At 36.6% G+C, this 18,388-nt stretch overlaps 1 protein-coding gene across 9 annotated transcripts; it reads left to right on the forward strand.

The window, feature by feature from the left end:
* The first annotated feature begins 229 nt into the window (after positions 1-229).
* LOC107304490 lies at positions 230-8,437 on the forward strand. 9 transcript variants are annotated; one of them, XM_040524904.1, is made up of 19 exons: positions 230-373; positions 573-646; positions 1,060-1,164; positions 1,388-1,449; positions 1,525-3,771; positions 3,849-4,159; positions 4,243-5,022; positions 5,129-5,300; positions 5,370-5,589; positions 5,673-5,936; positions 6,023-6,226; positions 6,303-6,395; positions 6,490-6,588; positions 6,674-7,054; positions 7,146-7,205; positions 7,283-7,325; positions 7,427-7,666; positions 7,754-7,802; positions 8,192-8,437. In XM_040524904.1, the coding sequence occupies exons 4-6, from the start codon at positions 1,421-1,423 to the stop codon at positions 4,081-4,083; spliced, it is 2,511 nt and encodes an 836-aa protein (XP_040380838.1). In that variant the 5' UTR covers positions 230-373; positions 573-646; positions 1,060-1,164; positions 1,388-1,420; the 3' UTR covers positions 4,084-4,159; positions 4,243-5,022; positions 5,129-5,300; positions 5,370-5,589; positions 5,673-5,936; positions 6,023-6,226; positions 6,303-6,395; positions 6,490-6,588; positions 6,674-7,054; positions 7,146-7,205; positions 7,283-7,325; positions 7,427-7,666; positions 7,754-7,802; positions 8,192-8,437. The 9 variants fall into 9 exon arrangements, 7 of the variants coding, with proteins under 7 accessions (XP_040380838.1, XP_040380844.1, XP_040380839.1 ...); XM_040524910.1 differs by having other exon boundaries at positions 5,129-5,253; XM_040524905.1 differs by having other exon boundaries at positions 4,720-5,022.
* Positions 8,438-18,388: the final 9,951 nt, after the last annotated feature.

Genomic DNA, 18,388 nt, shown 5'->3' on the forward strand with positions numbered 1-18,388 from the left:
GCCACTACTAGAGCACTTCATCTGTCCTAGATTGATTTGTATTTAGTGGCGAGCAATCTGTCCTCAAAAGAAGATAATACGTCATAGCAACTGCCAGCACTTTGGAACTATCGGATGCCAATTTTTTTGGCGCGGTGACTGAGCGCGAAGGGGAAAAAATGGCCAAAAAAATGGCGCATAAAAGAGCCACGCCACATCAGTGCGTCACTCTTCACTGCTCAGTCCACACACCAAACCCTAGCTCCTCAGTCCACACTGCCATCCTCGTCGTGTTGCCGTCCTCTACTCCGCCGGGCCTGGCCACCGCAGCCATCCTCACCACGCCGTCCACTGCAGCCATCCTTGCCGTGCTGCCCTCCCCATCTCCGTTCAGGTCACCATAGCCATCCTCACTTCTAAATCCCTGATTTGCACCATAAGTCTCATCTCCTAGTCTTCTATAACCCCAAATTGATTTGGTAAATTCTTTCCAACAAGCTCTCTTGTCTCAGATCTGCAATAACTAGACTTTTCCCCAACTATGTGGTTAAATTTTGTTCAAGATTTTTCTGATTGGGGTTTTTTTTTCATAGGCTGATGTAGGGGTGTGGTGAAGAATGACATCGGTGAGGACTTACACACTAATTGGTAGCTGGCTCATTCCTTGGTGTGTTTTCTATCTCCTCCATCCCTTTCCCTCCTCTCTATGCGTGGATTTGGCTTGTCCCATTCTGGTTGATTTTATTTGGGCAAAGAAGCATTTTCGTTTTCAGCTAAAAACAAGAGTAAAAGCTTTCCTAATAGCTCCTATTCTAGAGTAGGATACGACAGCTCCTAATTGCATTTTTTCTAGAATATGATTTTCCCTGAACATAGAACTATGGGTTCTTTTTGGTCTGAAGAAGGGTAGTAGGAGCTTTTAATTGGTAGCACAGATTTGATTTTGAGTGTCTAGCTAGTAGTTAGGATATACTTATCTCTAAATCGTGATGCATTATTTGATGACAAATTTCTGTAGCATTTATTTGCTTTCATGGTTTACATCCATTTCTGACAATGAAACTATTATGCGTCCTGCAGTTTGAAGGTTTATTAACATTAGATAGTAATCTGTTTCCTATGGCTGATTACCTAAGGTGTACGTGTTGAACAACTGCTACTGAGCACAAAGGCCTGAAATAATAGGTTGGTACTAATCATTATCTTACTCCTACCATGTTTCTGAAATCTGTAACCTTGCTATTTTACCTATGCAACATTATTTTTTTTCCACTGACACAACGCTGAGAATAAGTTGACCTGATAAGGGAAAAATACCACTAAAACATAAACTTATTTAGTAATGAAATAGTAAAGAAAATGTTTAGTTTCATAGTTACTGACTTTTCTAACAATTTACATAATTTAGGTGACCTCAAAAATTTGGTTGTGTATATTACCTATGGATAAAAGATGGATGGACTTTCCGAGGTACAAAAGAAAAACTGAAATATTTCCACAGTGTGCTTCAATTTTTTTCTGAACTTACCAAAAATAAAATTGTAGGCACACATCTGAATATATACAGGGGGTCAAAAAGTTTATAGAATATGCTTTTACCCATTCTGCAAAAGCAAATACCATATTATGTCCATGTAGGAAGTGTGTGAACAGTTGTTGGAAGGAAGCTGATGATATCTATGTCCATTTAATATGTGATGGGTTTTTAGAAGGGTATAAGAAATGGATATTTCATGGAGAACCGACATCTTCTTTTGCACAGTATGCACAACAAACTGGGGCTAATGAATTTGTGGTGGAAGATAATTCAGAGGAAGATAATGAGATGTTTGAACTGCTTAATGATGTAGCACATGGATTAGATACAGGGGATTTAGGTGAAAATAATGATAGTTTTGTGGATCCAAGTGAAGGGGAAAATGATTTGCATGAATCATTCTGTGATGCAAGTAAAGAGCTTTATCCAGGGAGCAAAAACTTTTCAAAGCTATGTTTTGTAGTAAAATTACTCAACATCGAATTTCTTGGTGGTTGGAGTGACAAAAGTTTTGACATGCTACTAGAGTTGCTTAGAGAGGCTTTTCCTGAGGGGTCAACAATTCCTAAGAATTTTAACGAAGCTAAGAAAATGATCAGATGTTTTGGGCTTGGATATGTTAACATTCATGCGTGTGAAAACGATTGCATATTATTTCGAAAGCAGTATGAGAATGCAAATATATGTCCCAAATGTAACACTTCTCGTTGGAAAACAGTTAAGAAAAGTCCTGATGGGAAGCGGTTGTATAAGGTTCCTAGAAAGGTTCTCCATTATTTTCCACTAAAGAAGAGGTTTCAAAAATTATTTATGTCTCCTAAGTCAGCAACTGATGCACGGTGGCACGACGAGGCACGCACTAGGGATGGATTATTAAGGCATCCAGCTGATTCTCCAGCTTGGAAGCATTTCGACTGCAAACATCCAAAATTTTCTGAAGATAGCCGCAATATCAGGCTAGCTTTAGCTACCGATGGCTTTAATCCATTTAGATCGATGAACTGCAGTTATAGCATTTGGCCTGTTATCTTAATTCCATTGAATTTCCCCCCTTGGATCTGCATGAAGCAACCAAATTTCATACTTTCTCTATTAATTCCTGGCCCTTATTCACCTGGGAAGGATATGGATGTCTATTTTGAACCACTAGTAGATGATCTACTAGAAATGTTTGAGGGAGGTGTTATAACTTATGATGCTTCAAGGAGTGAGAACTTTCAATTGCGTGCTGCCATAATATATACTATTACTGATTTTCCTAGCTTGGGCTATGCTGCTGGATGTGTAACTTCAGGCAAGCTAGCATGCCCTCAATGTAACTCACAAACTTGTTCTATTCGTTTAAAGAATGGTGGCAAAACTTGTTACATGGCCCACCGAAGGTTCTTAGATGCAAATCACAAATTTAGGTTTGATGAGGCATCATTTGATGGAAATGTAGAGTTAAGGTCAGCACCAAAACCACTAACTGGAGAAGAGATTTTGGATCAGACAAAGGATCTACCTATAAATTTTGGAAAGGATCCCAATAAAAAAAGGCCAAGAACAACAGATAAGGGCAAGGGTACAAAAAAAGAAATAATATGGAAAAGAAAATCAATTTGGTTCCGGTTACCATATTGGAAAGACTTGTTAGTCCCACATAACTTTGATGCCATGCACATTGAGAAGAATGTGTGTGACAACATCATTAACACACTGTTGGGTATTGATGGGAAATCTAAAGATAACCTGAATGCTCGATTAGATCTCAAACTTCTTAATATACGAAAAGATCTGCATCCTATTAAAGTAGGAGATTCTTTTTTCTTGCCTCCTGCTCCTTTCACATTGAGTTCTGAAGAGAAGAAATTGTTCTGTCAAGTTCTCAAAGGAGTGAGATTTCCAGACGGTCATGCCTCTGATCTACGACACCATGTACATGTCAATGAGAAAAAGATAATTGGGCTAAAGAGCCATGACAATCATATCCTGTTGCAATACTTACTTCCCCTAGCTGTCCGCAAAGTATTACCAGAAAATGTTAGTGCAACACTGATTCGTGTTAGTAACTTCTTCAAGAAAATCTATTCTCCTGTTATTCGAATAAGTGATATGGAAAAATTAGATGCAGAAATTGCTAAAACATTAAGCCTTCTAGAGACTATGTTTCTTCCATCCTTTTTTGATATTATGGTTCACTTAATGGTACATCTTCCAACTCAAGCAAGGCTTGCTGGCCCAGTTCATTACCGGAACATGTATCCAGTAGAAAGGTGACATGCCAAAACTAATTGTCTATATAAAAAATATTAATATGCTTGTAATCTGATCTAGTGTCAGTTATATGTAGGTTTTTAATGAGGTTAAAGGGATATGTTCGTACCAAGAGTCATCCTGAGGGATCAATTGCAGAAAGTTATGTGTTTGATGAGAGTCTTACATTTTGCTCCCGTTATTTGGAAGGATGCGAAACTAGATTCTCACGAAAAGAAGAAATGGTTCAACTGAGCCTTGTACTTCTACCCATACCATGCCATTCTTTTGCAAGAACATGGGTCGAGAACTATCTGGCAAGTTTATTGTGACCTTAGATTACAAAACATGGTGTCAAGCTCATAGATATGTCTTGTTTAATTATGACCATATAGAGCCATATTTGAGGTAAATTATGCTAATGATATTACTATTTATCGCATATATGATTTTTTATTACTGTTTGTACTGAATAAATTTAACCTCTACAGAAAACATCTTGACTACCTGTCGTCACTTGTCCATGAAAATAACAGAGAAATCAGTCGTATTCATTTTGAGAAGTTCCATGAGTGGTTTGGGTTTCATGTGGCAGGATTATTACAGAATGGTGAACAATTCTCTGAAGAGATTCAAACCCTAGCTAATGAGCCTTCTATAGTTGCAAAGAAATATAATAGTTACAGTATAAATGGTCATATTGTCCACACTAGGTCTTATGATGAGGGTAGGTCTGTCCAATGCAGTGGAGTGGCTCTAGTTGCTCAGACCTCTTGCTTGTCATCAGGAACAAATAATATTCCATTGGTAGGACATAAGACTTATTATGGTGTTATAACTGAAATCATTGAGTTGGATTATAATGACAAAAGAAGCATTGTGCTCTTCAAGTGTGACTGGGTCGACAATCGTGTTCAAGATAAGTGGGTTAAAGTTGATAAGTTTGGTATCACTGATGTTAATTTCAGGCACCTCTTTAATACTGGTGATAAGTTGAGTGATGAACCTTTCATTTTGGCATCCCAAGCAACACAAGTATACTATGTTGATGACCCTGCATGCAATGGTTGAAGTGCTGTTATTCAGACAAAGCCAAGAGATTTCTATGATATGTCTAATGTATTATTGGAAGATTTGGAGTGTGAAAATGAACATGTAGACCCATGCCTTGATATAAATGGCCAAACCGACATTAGTGTTGATCCTAGAGATGTACCTCCAACTAGATTAGATATAGATGGAACACTTGTTGGATCAAGTGAAAAGCGAAAGTATGACATTTTACCCTCTACTGCCATCTTTCAGTCTAATTTTCTTCAGTCCTATTTGTTGATCTTACACTATGTTATAATTTTGCTGATGTATTTTTATTTGCAGGAAAAAAATGGCAGGCGGAGAAGGCAATAAGTACGAGGAAGAGAGGCAAGAAAGGATAAGGTGAAATAATGAAGCCCTTCAAAAAGTTATTGCTATAAGAAGGGAGTTGGATAACACTCAGGAAGGTAATCCTGGGTCAGGATCTTCTGATAAATCGAAGCAAAAGAGAAAGGTAGTCCTGTAACTTGTCATTGCAACATATGCAACCTTGTTGCATAAACATTTTTTTTCTATCTTGTAGAGAACAAACACCACAAATAATATGAGTGTTCAAAATGAAACGGGGCATCCAAATCTAAGACCTAGGGTGACAAGAGTGAGTGTTAGGAGTGATGCAGAAGTGTATGATGACACTGAAGGTACTGATACTAATAGAGGTGACATCTGTCAGAGGCATGATGATCAAATGAACAATTGCAGCATAGCTAATGATGAGCTAGAGGTGGATGAGAATACTGGAGGTACATATAAAATAAAGCACGGTGCATCATTTACTAGAATTAGGAGATTAATGTTTACTCATTGCTATTTAATTATCATACAGACTGTAGTTTAAATGGTGGTCAAGCTAAGAAAAAAAAAAGAAGGAAGGCGTTACACAAAAAAGTACAACATCCATAAGTGAGGTGCTGATGAACCACTAATTCAGTTGGTTATCAATGAACATGGACAGCCTGTTGGGGAAAATGCAAAAGAACTATCTAACTTCATAGCTACACTTGTGAAATCCAAGAATTTTTCGTTTGCACACAAGGATTGGAGGTTGGTCCACCCATCGCAAAAGTTGAAGCTTTGGAGGGATTTAAAGGTAATTAACTTCCCAAACTCAAATGTCAACACCTAATCATAATTAAATCTAGAGAACATCTACTTATGCTTGTTCTTTGCATGTAGCTGTTCTATGAAGTTGATGAAAGAGTTCAAGACTAGGTTATGGGAACAGCTGCCAAGATATGGAAGGATTTCAAGGCTGATCTAAAGGCAGCACATTTTGATGAGACAAAGACTGATAAGCAACTCATTGCTATATGTGATGAGAGAGTTAACCCGACTATTTGGAAATGGCTTATCAACCATTGGAGGAGTCCATTAGCTCAAGTAATTCTAATATAAAATGTCCCTTTATAATGCATGGTATAGAATTCTCTTTAATTTATTAGTTTCATTGTTGCAGGAGCGTAGTCAGAGAGGAAAGGCAAATCGGGCTAGGATGTCTGGGTTACATACTACTGGCAGCAAGAGCCATGCTCGTGTCAGCCATGAAATGGTATATAATTCCTTTATGTTGTGACTAATTTCAGAATTACTGAGTGATTATATTATTGTATGATATGAACTGAAATGAATTAGCATATATATAGCACATTGAGAATGGCTATAAACCACGTCGAGATGAGGTCTATATTGCAACACATACTCGTAAAAATGGTATTCCTTCAAATAACTCACAAGATAATATTGTAAGTATTTCTTAAGTAACACATTGGTTTATTCAATAGAAACTATTTTTACTGCATATAGCTAACACAATCTTCATATTTGTAGAAAGCACTTCAGGATGCTGTTAAAGAACATCCAGAGTTGACAGAGAAATCTATAACTGATGGTGACATCATGTCACGAGTATTTGGACCTGAAAGAAATGGATATGTTCGTTCAATAGGCAAGGGACCAACTCCAGGAGATCTGAAAATGCCTGGAAGAAACAAATATAGATCAACTAAGGTACAAATGGCAATGGAAGGTCAACGATAAGCTGAAGTGGACAAAGAGCACCTGATACAACACTTTGGAGCAATACAATCGGAAAATGATAGAAAAATTGCTGCCCTTACTGAACAAGTGGCAAAACTGACAGAACTAATGCTTGCAAATTCTCAGGATGGACGCCAAGTGCACGTAACATCAAATTCTCCAATACACGAGGTAAACATGTTGAATAAATTATTTATCTTTATAGTTCACTCGCAAGTAGTGGAATCTTTCCATTTTCATTTATTTTTTCCCAACTCTGCAGAACGACCAAGATGAGAGTGACAATGGTGAGACACAATCAGAATACATGCAGCATGCAAAGGTAAAAAAAACTTATATTTTTCTTTTTCACTGCTAAAATTAAAGCATATTTTGTTATAACTATATGTGCACATGTAGACGCCCAGTAGGAATGCAACACCTTCGCAAAGGATATGAAGTAGTAAGATCTGAATTCTTACCATTAATTTTCTTCTTTTTCACCTTCTTACTTATCTTTATTTGGCTACACTTCTATTGACGTATTGAATGGTTGCATGCTAGGGTGGAAAAGAAGTTATATTATACAGTTTTATTGGTCCACATGATGTCCCTGTGGCCAAGGCTACTGTCCTATCAACAAACCGAATGACTGTAGTGGGTGGTACTCCACTGGGTGCTCAATGTTGTGAAGTTGTGGTTAATCTTGTCTTGAAAAGAAATGCTGCACTTCTTCGTCCATATGGGAGTATGAACGTCATAGCTGATGCGCTTGGGAGATCTATTGCATGGTCACTTCAACATGTAATCACTCATCCAACTTGTCTTATATTAATTTCACCTGAATTTCTATTGTTCGGTTAATGAACTTCCATATATTCTGACATGTAGATGAAAGAAGATAGAAAGTCACCACTGCAACGTACCAACCATCTTCAAGGTTAGACAAACATGGAACTTTAGTTTTGAGATACTCACGTTTCAGTAAAATAAGAATAAAGTGGCTTTGGGCAGAGATACAACTTTAATATATAGGAATTTTTAGTTAGTGGTAGCACATTCCTGTTAGATATTGTTCTACTGAAATATGATTAATGTGACTCAGGACTTTTCTGGCATAATGTTGGAAGTAGCTGATTATAAATTTATCACTTGAATGCCATATTCCTAGAACTAGAAGTAGCAGTTTCATATACTGCTTTACAAGATTGATTATCTATCTCCCTTAATAATGGCTATACTATCAATATTATAAATTTATTAGATACTTCTTCATGCATGATTGTACTATATGTTTCATATTTATTTATATTATTTTTTCTTGTTCAGGTCACACCCATGGAGGTCGTTGAAGCTATCATTTGTAGATGGATGTTTTTTATATACAAAGAAGCCTAATGTTGTGGTAGAAGTTGATGTTTGAATTGTTCCATGTATAAGAATGGCCTAATTTACTTTTGTATGAATGCTGAAAAATTACTATCCCTCGATGTATGCCACGATGTATGCCAGTATGGATGCACATGTGTGATGTAAATAACATCAACATTGACATAGTATAATTTTGTTAAGGAATTGCACCTGTATGGATGCTGGTGTGTATGTTGAACACATGTTTGCTCCCTGTTTTATTGGAATCTAAACTTGACTATTTAGAGATTTTGCATGTGATGTTTGTTCAAGTTGTAGCGGGTTCTTATAATTTAGACTATTTGAAGTAGACAAGCTTATCTAAATAATAATAATTGCTAATATAATTCAATTAACTGCCGGCAAAACATCTAGGGCAGATGTACCATCGGCTATTGGTGTAGCATGAAGTGCACATCATCCGCCAGCAATCCAAGCTTCTGCCGGGAGAGCAATAAACCATTTAGGGCAGTTAGATGCCGGGAACAAAAATATGTGCCGGGTAAGCTCTAGAGAATCTAGGGCAGCTAATTGCCAGCAATCAGATATCTGCTGGCAAAACGAATTCCCGTCAGCACTTAACGGGACAATTTTTTAGTGCCGGGAAAACTTATTGGTGGCACATCAGTTGCCAGGAAAATCACTTTTCTAGGGCAGATTTATTGTGGTTGATATTGGACCATGGTGTGGTGCATATTTAAGGTCACATATCATAAATCTATGGATTTAGTGGTGTGTGATAAAAAAAACTATAGATTTTAGAGTTAGCACAATTGTTAAGTGGAAGTTTTGATTTTGTTACATATATTATTAAAATCAATAGTTTTGTGAAAATTTTATCAAGGTATATATAGTTTTCTGAAATGTACTCAAGAAATATTGCATCAACATTGGAGATCATAGTTTTGTGATATTTTATCAAGTTGATTAAGGTGTATCTGTGTTAAATTCTCAGTGTGTTCCCAAGAAGACACAGTTAACAGGATGGAATCCTAGTTAGATAGGACAATACTTAAGTACGATTCATGTACGAAACATACTCACTAGTTGTATTTTTACCCGAGTTCTACTTGAAGAAGGAGGATTATGTGATATGATGTAACGCCCTATCTCTATAATCCGCATTAGTCTGCTCTACACATTGAGCGGACCCATATTTGCATAATATCTTTCTTACACTTTTGTTATCGCTTCATGTAAAAAGATTAACCTAGAGATATTATTGTTAGAACACCAAGGTTTATAAGCAGGCCCTCGTCCACCTAAACTTCCAAGGTGGTACTAACCACCACTACATATCCACTTCCCGGTCACATGGGTCTAAACCACACTACTACTAGGCTTCCAACAGGTTAGGTGTTACATATAAATACAAAGACCTCCTAGGAGGAGAGGACAAGTTAGAAGAGATACACAAGACACACCATGTCAAGCATTCCAGAGTGCCTTCCTTGAGATCAAGCTCTTATAGTATCGTCAACTTGGTCAACATCCAGTCTAGGGGTGGTCTAGCGGAGTAAGATGTTCTTGATATTGTATATGTGTACACTTGTCGGAATCATATGAAGAGCAAAACAAGTTTTAATTAAGTAGATTAAGCTAATTACCCGTCATCGGGGGTGCCTGAACTAGTATAAGCATTTATGTCCCCTTGACGATACACTCTCGCATCTATCTTGGTACCAACCGAACCATATTCCAACATATACCTATCTTGGATCCCTGTCTGACGATAACATATACTCCCTCCGTTTTACAATGTAAGACTTTGTAGTCTTGTGTAGATTCATATGGATGCTAATGATTTTAGATATATATAAATTATATACATTTATCAATTAATGAATTTATAGGTAAGGCTAGAAAGTCTTATAATATGAAAGGGAGGTAGTAGTACAAAAGGCAAATGATAGCCTGAGAAAATGGAGTTATACGTGAGCTTAGACAGCCGGTTTGGTAAAGAATATGATTCCATCGCCTCTATGGTCAGTTGGCGCTAAAGCAAAAACAATCTATAGATCAGGTTTTTATGTGCTATAGAGACCAGCTCTGGTAGAGATAGAGATGGTTTTAGCACCCGCCTCATGGGTATTGCAATTGATCCCGTGTCACAAAAATAAAGAAGGTTTAAGTAGTTCTGTGTACATCTAAATATCTAATGATGGTTGGTAGACACAACTCAAAATTCGAAAATCAATTTTCTAGATATGTGGAAAACCGTCTCTATTTTTAATTATGACCATATCAAATTTGAAATACAATTTTTATATGAACTCTTATTGGGACACTTGCTAGTACCAGTCATGGTTATTTCTATCTCTGTCATAAAGTACATCTGGTGTTTGTGTTTTGTCCAGAAACGGTTAAAGCCACCTCTTTTCACAGTGAACGTATTATTTATTTTTCTCCTATATATGGTTGTACTTTTATAGACATGGCTATACCCATATCTACACACGTATTTTTTTTTCAAACAATACCCATTTCTACACCGGGCAATATTTATAAAATATCCATCTCAAGAACTATTTGTTACATGCCAACGATTAATGAAACTTTCATAGCTAGACGGTACTCGATCATAAAAACAATATCATCAAACTGAATTACCATCATACCACATTAACAATGTTTTAGCACCCATAGCTAGCTTAGCATTAAAGCAATCAACATTCATACATTATTCCCAATTGAAATGATTTATCATTCTTTCTGACACAATGAGCCAGTAGGTTCATGATTAGTTTGACCAAAACTAATTCTACTGCATCAAGTGATACGTAATGTTTTGGTTTCCGGTGCAAATCTTCAACTTCACTCTTGTCCACGTGAATACTCGGATGGTGCTCTACCACCAAAGGATGGAGCAGTATGTTAATTTGCAAGCTTATGGCCATATAAACTACTGATATATAAATATAATATTGTGCTCCTACCTCTTGGCTCGGAATGAGCCTAGGAAGGGATGGTGGCAACCTAGACAGTAAATTATCTTGTGGATATTTCTCAGCAAAATATGACACCATAAAGCTCAGGAAACCATTGACATTACTAGAGCTAGTGTGTTGTTAATTGCTTGATGATATATACGAAAAATGTCTCACCAAAAATAGTTCGTTAATTAGAGTAATAGTTGGACCCATGTCTCTAGCTCTACTATTGTAATCCATTCCAAGCACATCTAACATAGCTTGTTCAACATTAGCTTTCTTGACCATTCACTTTTTTCTTGGTCAATTTCATATATACCTCATTCTACATTGAAAACAATTACAGAATCTTGGCATAGTGTATTTTGTTGTACAACCTATCAAGTAATAAAAATATAGAACAAAACCATTTTTTCACGAGCTTTTTTCTCATCCTTGAGAAGGTACCACTCTTTTCTATGTAAAATTTGGTACCTTCTACTAACTAAGGTACCAAATTTTATATAGAAAACAGTGGTACCTCTTGACACCTCTTCAAAGATGGTAAAATTGCTCTTTTTTAACTAATACTAGTGCGCTTAATACATTTTTTCACACAGTCTCAAAGGCCATTAAATATAGATTTTGTTCTTAGTGAGATTTAATGTTCATCAAATGGTTTAATTCGACCCTACATTACAGGTGGGCAGCGAGGCAAGCTTATGTAGATCGACACAGGTTCTAGCTAAGACCATCTCTCTATGACTGTCTCTTTGTGGCTGTGTTTGTTGTAGTGTGGCACATGGCAAACATATGTATTTTCCCTATTTTTGATATATGGTGGTATTTCCATTGCACCAGGAGAGGTCAATCAAAGTTAAATTGCTTTCTCTCTTGACATCAACTGTGTACGATACTGAAAATTAAACATGCAGTAACTAGAGACTTAGAGTCAAACTATATACAATCCTTGGAAAGTACATAGACCTTATTAACTACACAGCTAGTCAGTTTCACTATTTTAACATAAATTTTGTGATAGCTCCAATCAAGTAAACCGTCTCAAAACCATATTAGTGAGATCGTCCTCCATGATTCCTCAAGTCATGGGTACAACTTGATCATGGCAATGGCACCTATTACTGCAATAGTGTAGTTTCTACCTGTGATGCGTGGAGAGCTAGCTATTATTTTGTCCTATGGAGGGCACATTGTGTAGCTTCGATTGACATTAACCATATATGTTGGGTGCATGTTAAGTGTTGCACCATTCGTGCAATGAGGTTTGCCTCCTATCAAGTTCCTAGTTATTTTGAGGATGGTGCAGTTGATTTATTCGAACCCATTGCGATCCTGTTGCCTCCCAACCCTAGTGGTGCTTGCAGCTCATAACATGCATAGACCTGTTTGGATACATGAATTGGCAATATATATACTCCGACACCTCAGCCATTCAAAACAAAGGAGTGTCAGGTACAAGGATTTTTATGACATTGATGACAAATTTCAGAAAGCTACAACTTTAATGTCTAATATTACAAAGTTTGCTTTCCATGTTGTAGTCCTATGCCCTATGTCCGTTGCTCAGAGTCATGTTGTGCTAGGCTCAGTAATGTGTGCTACAGAGATGCCATTCGTGGTATGTGCTTATCCCCCATTTAGAGAAAGACAAGAACTCCCTCTGTTCTAATGTAATGTAAGATTTTCTAGTGTTGCTCGGATTCAAACGTATACTTATGAATATAGGCATATAAATAAACCATATACATTTATCAATAGACTAGCAAAATACTCATGCTTTGATATGGAAATGTATTACAAAATTTTATAAATTTTTTTATCAACTATACTAATATCACTTGTTTGAACCAAATATGGACTATTCTATAATATCAAGAAATATCATGAGCTAATTTGCAAAAGAACTGTAGAAAGTAGTAGCTGCCACCCCACCACTAAAGATATTTAAAGTACTATAGTTATACTAATATCACTTGTTTGAACCAAATACGAACTATTCTATAATATCAAAGAATACCATGGACTAATTTACAAAAGAACTGTAGAAAGTAGTGGGGTGGCAGATTCACTGCCACCACCACTAGAGATATTTAAAGTACTATAGATAAATCCAGATGTAGCTAAAAAGTCTTATAATATATAAAGTATTTTGTAGGGAATTATCGTTGGCCCAACTACCCACCTTGTTATGATTTAGAGCACAATCAAGCACATATATGCTCTCATAGACAACACTCAATGCACATAAAGTATATAAGAGGCATCCAACTCTCCAAAACGCATGGCTATGCATGTCCATTGAACACGAGTGCCCTGTAGAGAGTGGACGCATCCATACTTACTAATCACATATGCGTGTACATCTTGAATTAGAGGACAATAGCATCAAGCATAGAATTTGACGACCCTAATAACTGAGTACAAAATCACACCATCCGCCCACCTATAGCATATTTCTATTGTCCGACCACGTTGGCCTCATCCAACTATCCTACCTTGTTGGTCTCACAGGCCCCGAAGTATATATAATTATATATAGCCTCGTAGACAGCATTCTTTCTAGCTAAAAGATAAAAGATGGAAGACTTATATACAAAAATTTTATAAAAATAAACACAAGTAGTGTGAAAAGCATGCGCACACAAGCAGCGAAATATTGGAGAAAGAAAGCAGCCTTTGTGTATCACTGTAGCTAGCATACTGTTCTATCTACAACCAACAACCTAGCTCCTCCCTTCCCCACCCACCGACACATAATTTCTAGCATTCAAATTTTATACCATAATATCATCATTTATAGACTAGTTTTCATGATTTCAATCATTACAATGATTCCTGAGCCAATCAAATGTTTGGAAAGAAAATGTAATTAATTCAAATTCAACAAATGACCAGCGAGGTGACTAAAAGGGAATCTTTTAGTTTCATAGTCTATGCTAATCAAACTAGCACCAGTACAGAACACCCCATCGGTAACGGCTCATTTACCATGGATAAATAGAGTCGGTCACAGATGACTCTACTATAACAGCTTAAAATATAGCCCATTTTAGATATGCGCAGTAGGAATGACCCATTATAGATGCAAGGTTATCTGTAACCGGTCGTAATTACAAACGAGACATAACAATGACCTATTATGAATGAGAATAAATTGATAACGGGTGTAGTCAAATGACCCGTTATGGACGACTGACCTTAATTATCTGTAATGGGTCATAATTACTACCCGTTGCAGATAAGAAAATACCCCTACAATTTTTATTTGAGATTTTTATTTGCTCCAATATGCGTTACCAAGGATGAGATCCATTTTGAAAAACAAATTTTAAATTTTCCAAAAAATATCGAATAGATAGATGCTCTATAGAAAAGATGTAGTTCTCGACCAGATCCACAACTTTGTAATTAATTTTTTCATTTGATGTTGTTTACATGTGCATATTTGAATTTCTTGTTGATTTGATCAATTTGAAATACATGATTTTTCAAATGACCTCAGATGAAGATATTCTTTACATCAAAGTTGTAGATGATTATATACAACTTTATAATTGACAATACTTTTGTTTGAAATTTCTTTGTTCCCAAATATATGTTATAATTATTGGATATATTTTCAAAACACATAGTTAAAACTTTTGAACGAACTCGTGCAAACTTTTTAATTTAAAATCACATAGAGATTCAAATGTATATTACATGGTTTGAAAAGTAATGGTAAAAAAATAAAATAGAAGAAGCAATCTAAAGTGCTTCGTAGGTAAGATGGTTAGGGTGCTTCGTGTGAAGGCGCAGATCATGGGTTAGAATCTTGTCAACTATATATACATACATATAATTACCTATTATCAAAAGGAATAATGTTTCCTCGTCCATCCATTGAATCACATATTATATCATCTCAACTACACTCGATTCAACTTGTCGGTGCAGTGGATACTTCTCACACAAAAAAAATTACACATTTTTTAATCTTACCTCCCCCTCTCTCTCTCTCTCCTCTCTTTCTCTCCACTGTCCCTCTCCTCTCTTTCCCCTCTTTCCCTCCCCCTCTGCTGGCCTTCTCTCTCCCCTCACCAATCTTCACGGCGACGGGGCTAGCAGCAATGCGTGGTGCCTGTGATGGGGTAGTGGCGCTGGGCGGCGCCGGTGGTGGCACGTCAGGGGCGATGGAGGTCGGCGGCAGCCACGTCCGGGCGGCGGCGGCAGCAACGTTTGGGCGGGGGTGCAGCTAGCGGCGGAGGTCGGCTCCGACGGCGGCACGTTTTGGCGACGGAGGTAGGCGGCGGCCGTGACGGTGGCACGTTGGGGGCCACGTCCGAGCGGCAGCGGAGGTCGGCAAGTCGGGGCGATGGAGGTCGCCATGTCGAGAGGCGGCGGAGGCCGGCGGCGGCCGTGTCCTGGTGGAGCTCGGGCTAGAGGCGATGGATCTCAGGTACTAGTAGTACTTTTCCCTTGGCAAAGCTGCCAATCCTGACGAGGACGTCGTCCTCTCTGCAGGACACGAGTAGCCCCGTGAGAGTGCGGTCCATGGCTAGCTGGCTCCAATGCGCTGACGTGGTGGGCTGGGCCCCTCGCCATGTCGGCGCACTGTGCATGATCTAAGGTGCTCCACCGGGAACCGGGGAAGCATCGCCGAGCGTTACTATTTTCTGGCATCGTGCTAGCTAGCCTGGTCTGGGGCCTAGCCATAATATACAGTATTGTTTTTTATAATATTTTATTATCAAATATATCAAACAATAGATTGCAAATTTAACACCAAACTTTTGACATCTAAATAAATTCTCAAATAAAAGCATTATTATTGAGATTTCTATGGTACTTAATTTTGATTGTTGTACAAAGTTGAGGAGCAAATATATTTCTTCATATAATTATTTTATTTATTATAAAGTTTATGAATAGAAATATTTTATTTATGTTTAAAGTTTATGAATACCTATGCATAAATTCGATAAGAAGAAATATTTTATCTACGGGTAAAGTTTATGTATATTTATGTAAAAAGTTTATGAATGAAATTATTTTATTTATGTATCGTATTTACGAATAGAAAAATATTTTGTTTATGTAGAAAGTTTATCGATGAATTTTTTCATATATCTAATTTCAAGTAGAAAGTCAAAAATTTAAGTTCACTCTCTACTACTATTATAATACTACTATTATAAAAGTGAATGATGTCTTATATTTACAATCTGACTCATATTTGTTTCCAAAATCCTTTGAAACGTATAGGATTAGGCGACTTCCTTCAAAGATAAGATAAGCTTTTTGGGTTCGACCCAAGCCTGCACACTCTATTGGATTTCCTCTGGTTAGAGACCTGCACTAAGAATTTCTTTTACACATTTTCGTCTTTTTTTACACATTCATTCTTATTTTTTTGTATTTTTTACACAATTTCTTTTTTTGAGTTCTTTTCCACCCAATCTCAAATTTATTTTTTTGTACTTTTCTCTACACTAAATAATTTGTGAGGAATTTTTTGTATTTTTTCCTACACATCCTCATCTTTTTATGTGTTTTCTACGCGATCTCAAATTTCTTTGTGTTTTTCTCTATAGATAATATTTAAGTGTTAAAATTTATGTTTTTTATTCCTACATTAATTCCTAAGTTTTTGAAACAAGTTAGGAATTTATAGATTTTTTTTCGGTCATTCTCAATCTTGAAACATAATAGGAGTTCAATTTTATGTTTCCAATAACCATATGTCACGTCACGTGAAATGTCTCTGCGCTTTTTCTAAAATATCCTCCTGTAGGGGTTGGATATAGATATGTATAACTTTATAAAAATATAGTTTTTTAATATTTAAAAAATAATACCTTTATACTGCTACAACAACAATAATAACAATAATAATAATAATAATAATAATAATAATAATAATAATAATAATAATAATAATAATAATTGATTCTTTCGTGCATCATTCCGTTCAAATCTATGACCACACGACCAAGTCCACCTTAATTAGAGAGAAACCTCACTTCTATCATAGTCGTCAGAAGCACAAATCATCGAACTTACACGACAAGTCGAGGTGTATTTTATTTTTAAAAATTATTTTAATTTGGATAATTAAAATTAACTTGACCCAGTGGAACGCACAGGTGTTTTTCTAGTGTGTTATATATATGTGTGTGTATGAATATGACTAAAAAAGATGGCAGATGGTTCTTAAGCATAGCTACGTGGCTAAAACTAAAAAATTATATTTTGGGGTATTTTAGTGTATTTAAAAATATATAATCATAAAATGTCATCCGTAACAGTTTATAATTATGACCTATTATAAATGACATTTCTGTAATATTTCACAATTATGACATGTTACACATATGTCATCCGTTACAGGGGTTCATCGGTTAGCGGTGACTTTGATAGCATTAACCCTTCATCTGTAACGGGACCAATACCAATTAGTCCACTATAGATGAGGGTTTTTGACCCGTAACAAATAAGATGTTGTATATTAGCGTAGAAATTGTTAGCGGTGACCGTGATAGCATTAACCCTTCATCCGTAATGGAACCAATACCCATTTATTCATTATAAATGAGGGCTTTTGACCCGTGACAAATGAGATGTTGTGTATTGGCGTAGAAATGCTTATATTTTACGATGGAGCTAATACCACACATGTTACCCTAGAAAGTTTAAACAGTTGCGTAATAATGTTTCAGTGAGCACGATACCCAAAAACGATTGCTTTGTAAAATTTGCTCTTACAGAAAGGGTGATCCATGTGTGTGATTAGCTCTCCTAAGGCACGGAAATAGAGCCTCGTATATATAATCAATATGCATTTAATTGTCCGCTTCTATCAACAAAAGGTATATATTTCTGTACATTCAACATAGACAAGCCAATTGGAGCGACAATAATGATATATAGGCAGCTCAAAATTTATCTGCATATAGTATCTTTGAGCTGCCACAGTTCTTCACGCTCATCGGTGTTCTGAAGCTCAAGCATCTTATGTCGGAGCTTGCTCAAAATTTAGTGTACTCAGGTCCGTCTGGATACAAATCAGTACACGTTCGCACCCGTATGATTCATTGGAGTCGTACCTAGTACTGTGAATAAGATAAAGAATACCCAGAGATGAGCATGGATCATGTTGATCCAACACCAAAAAATTAGTCGCGGGACAGAGAGAACAACTCGATGT

The sequence above is a fragment of the Oryza brachyantha genome, chromosome 6 (genome assembly GCF_000231095.2).
Source record: "Oryza brachyantha chromosome 6, ObraRS2, whole genome shotgun sequence".
NCBI classification, from domain to species: Eukaryota; Viridiplantae; Streptophyta; class Magnoliopsida; order Poales; family Poaceae; genus Oryza; species Oryza brachyantha.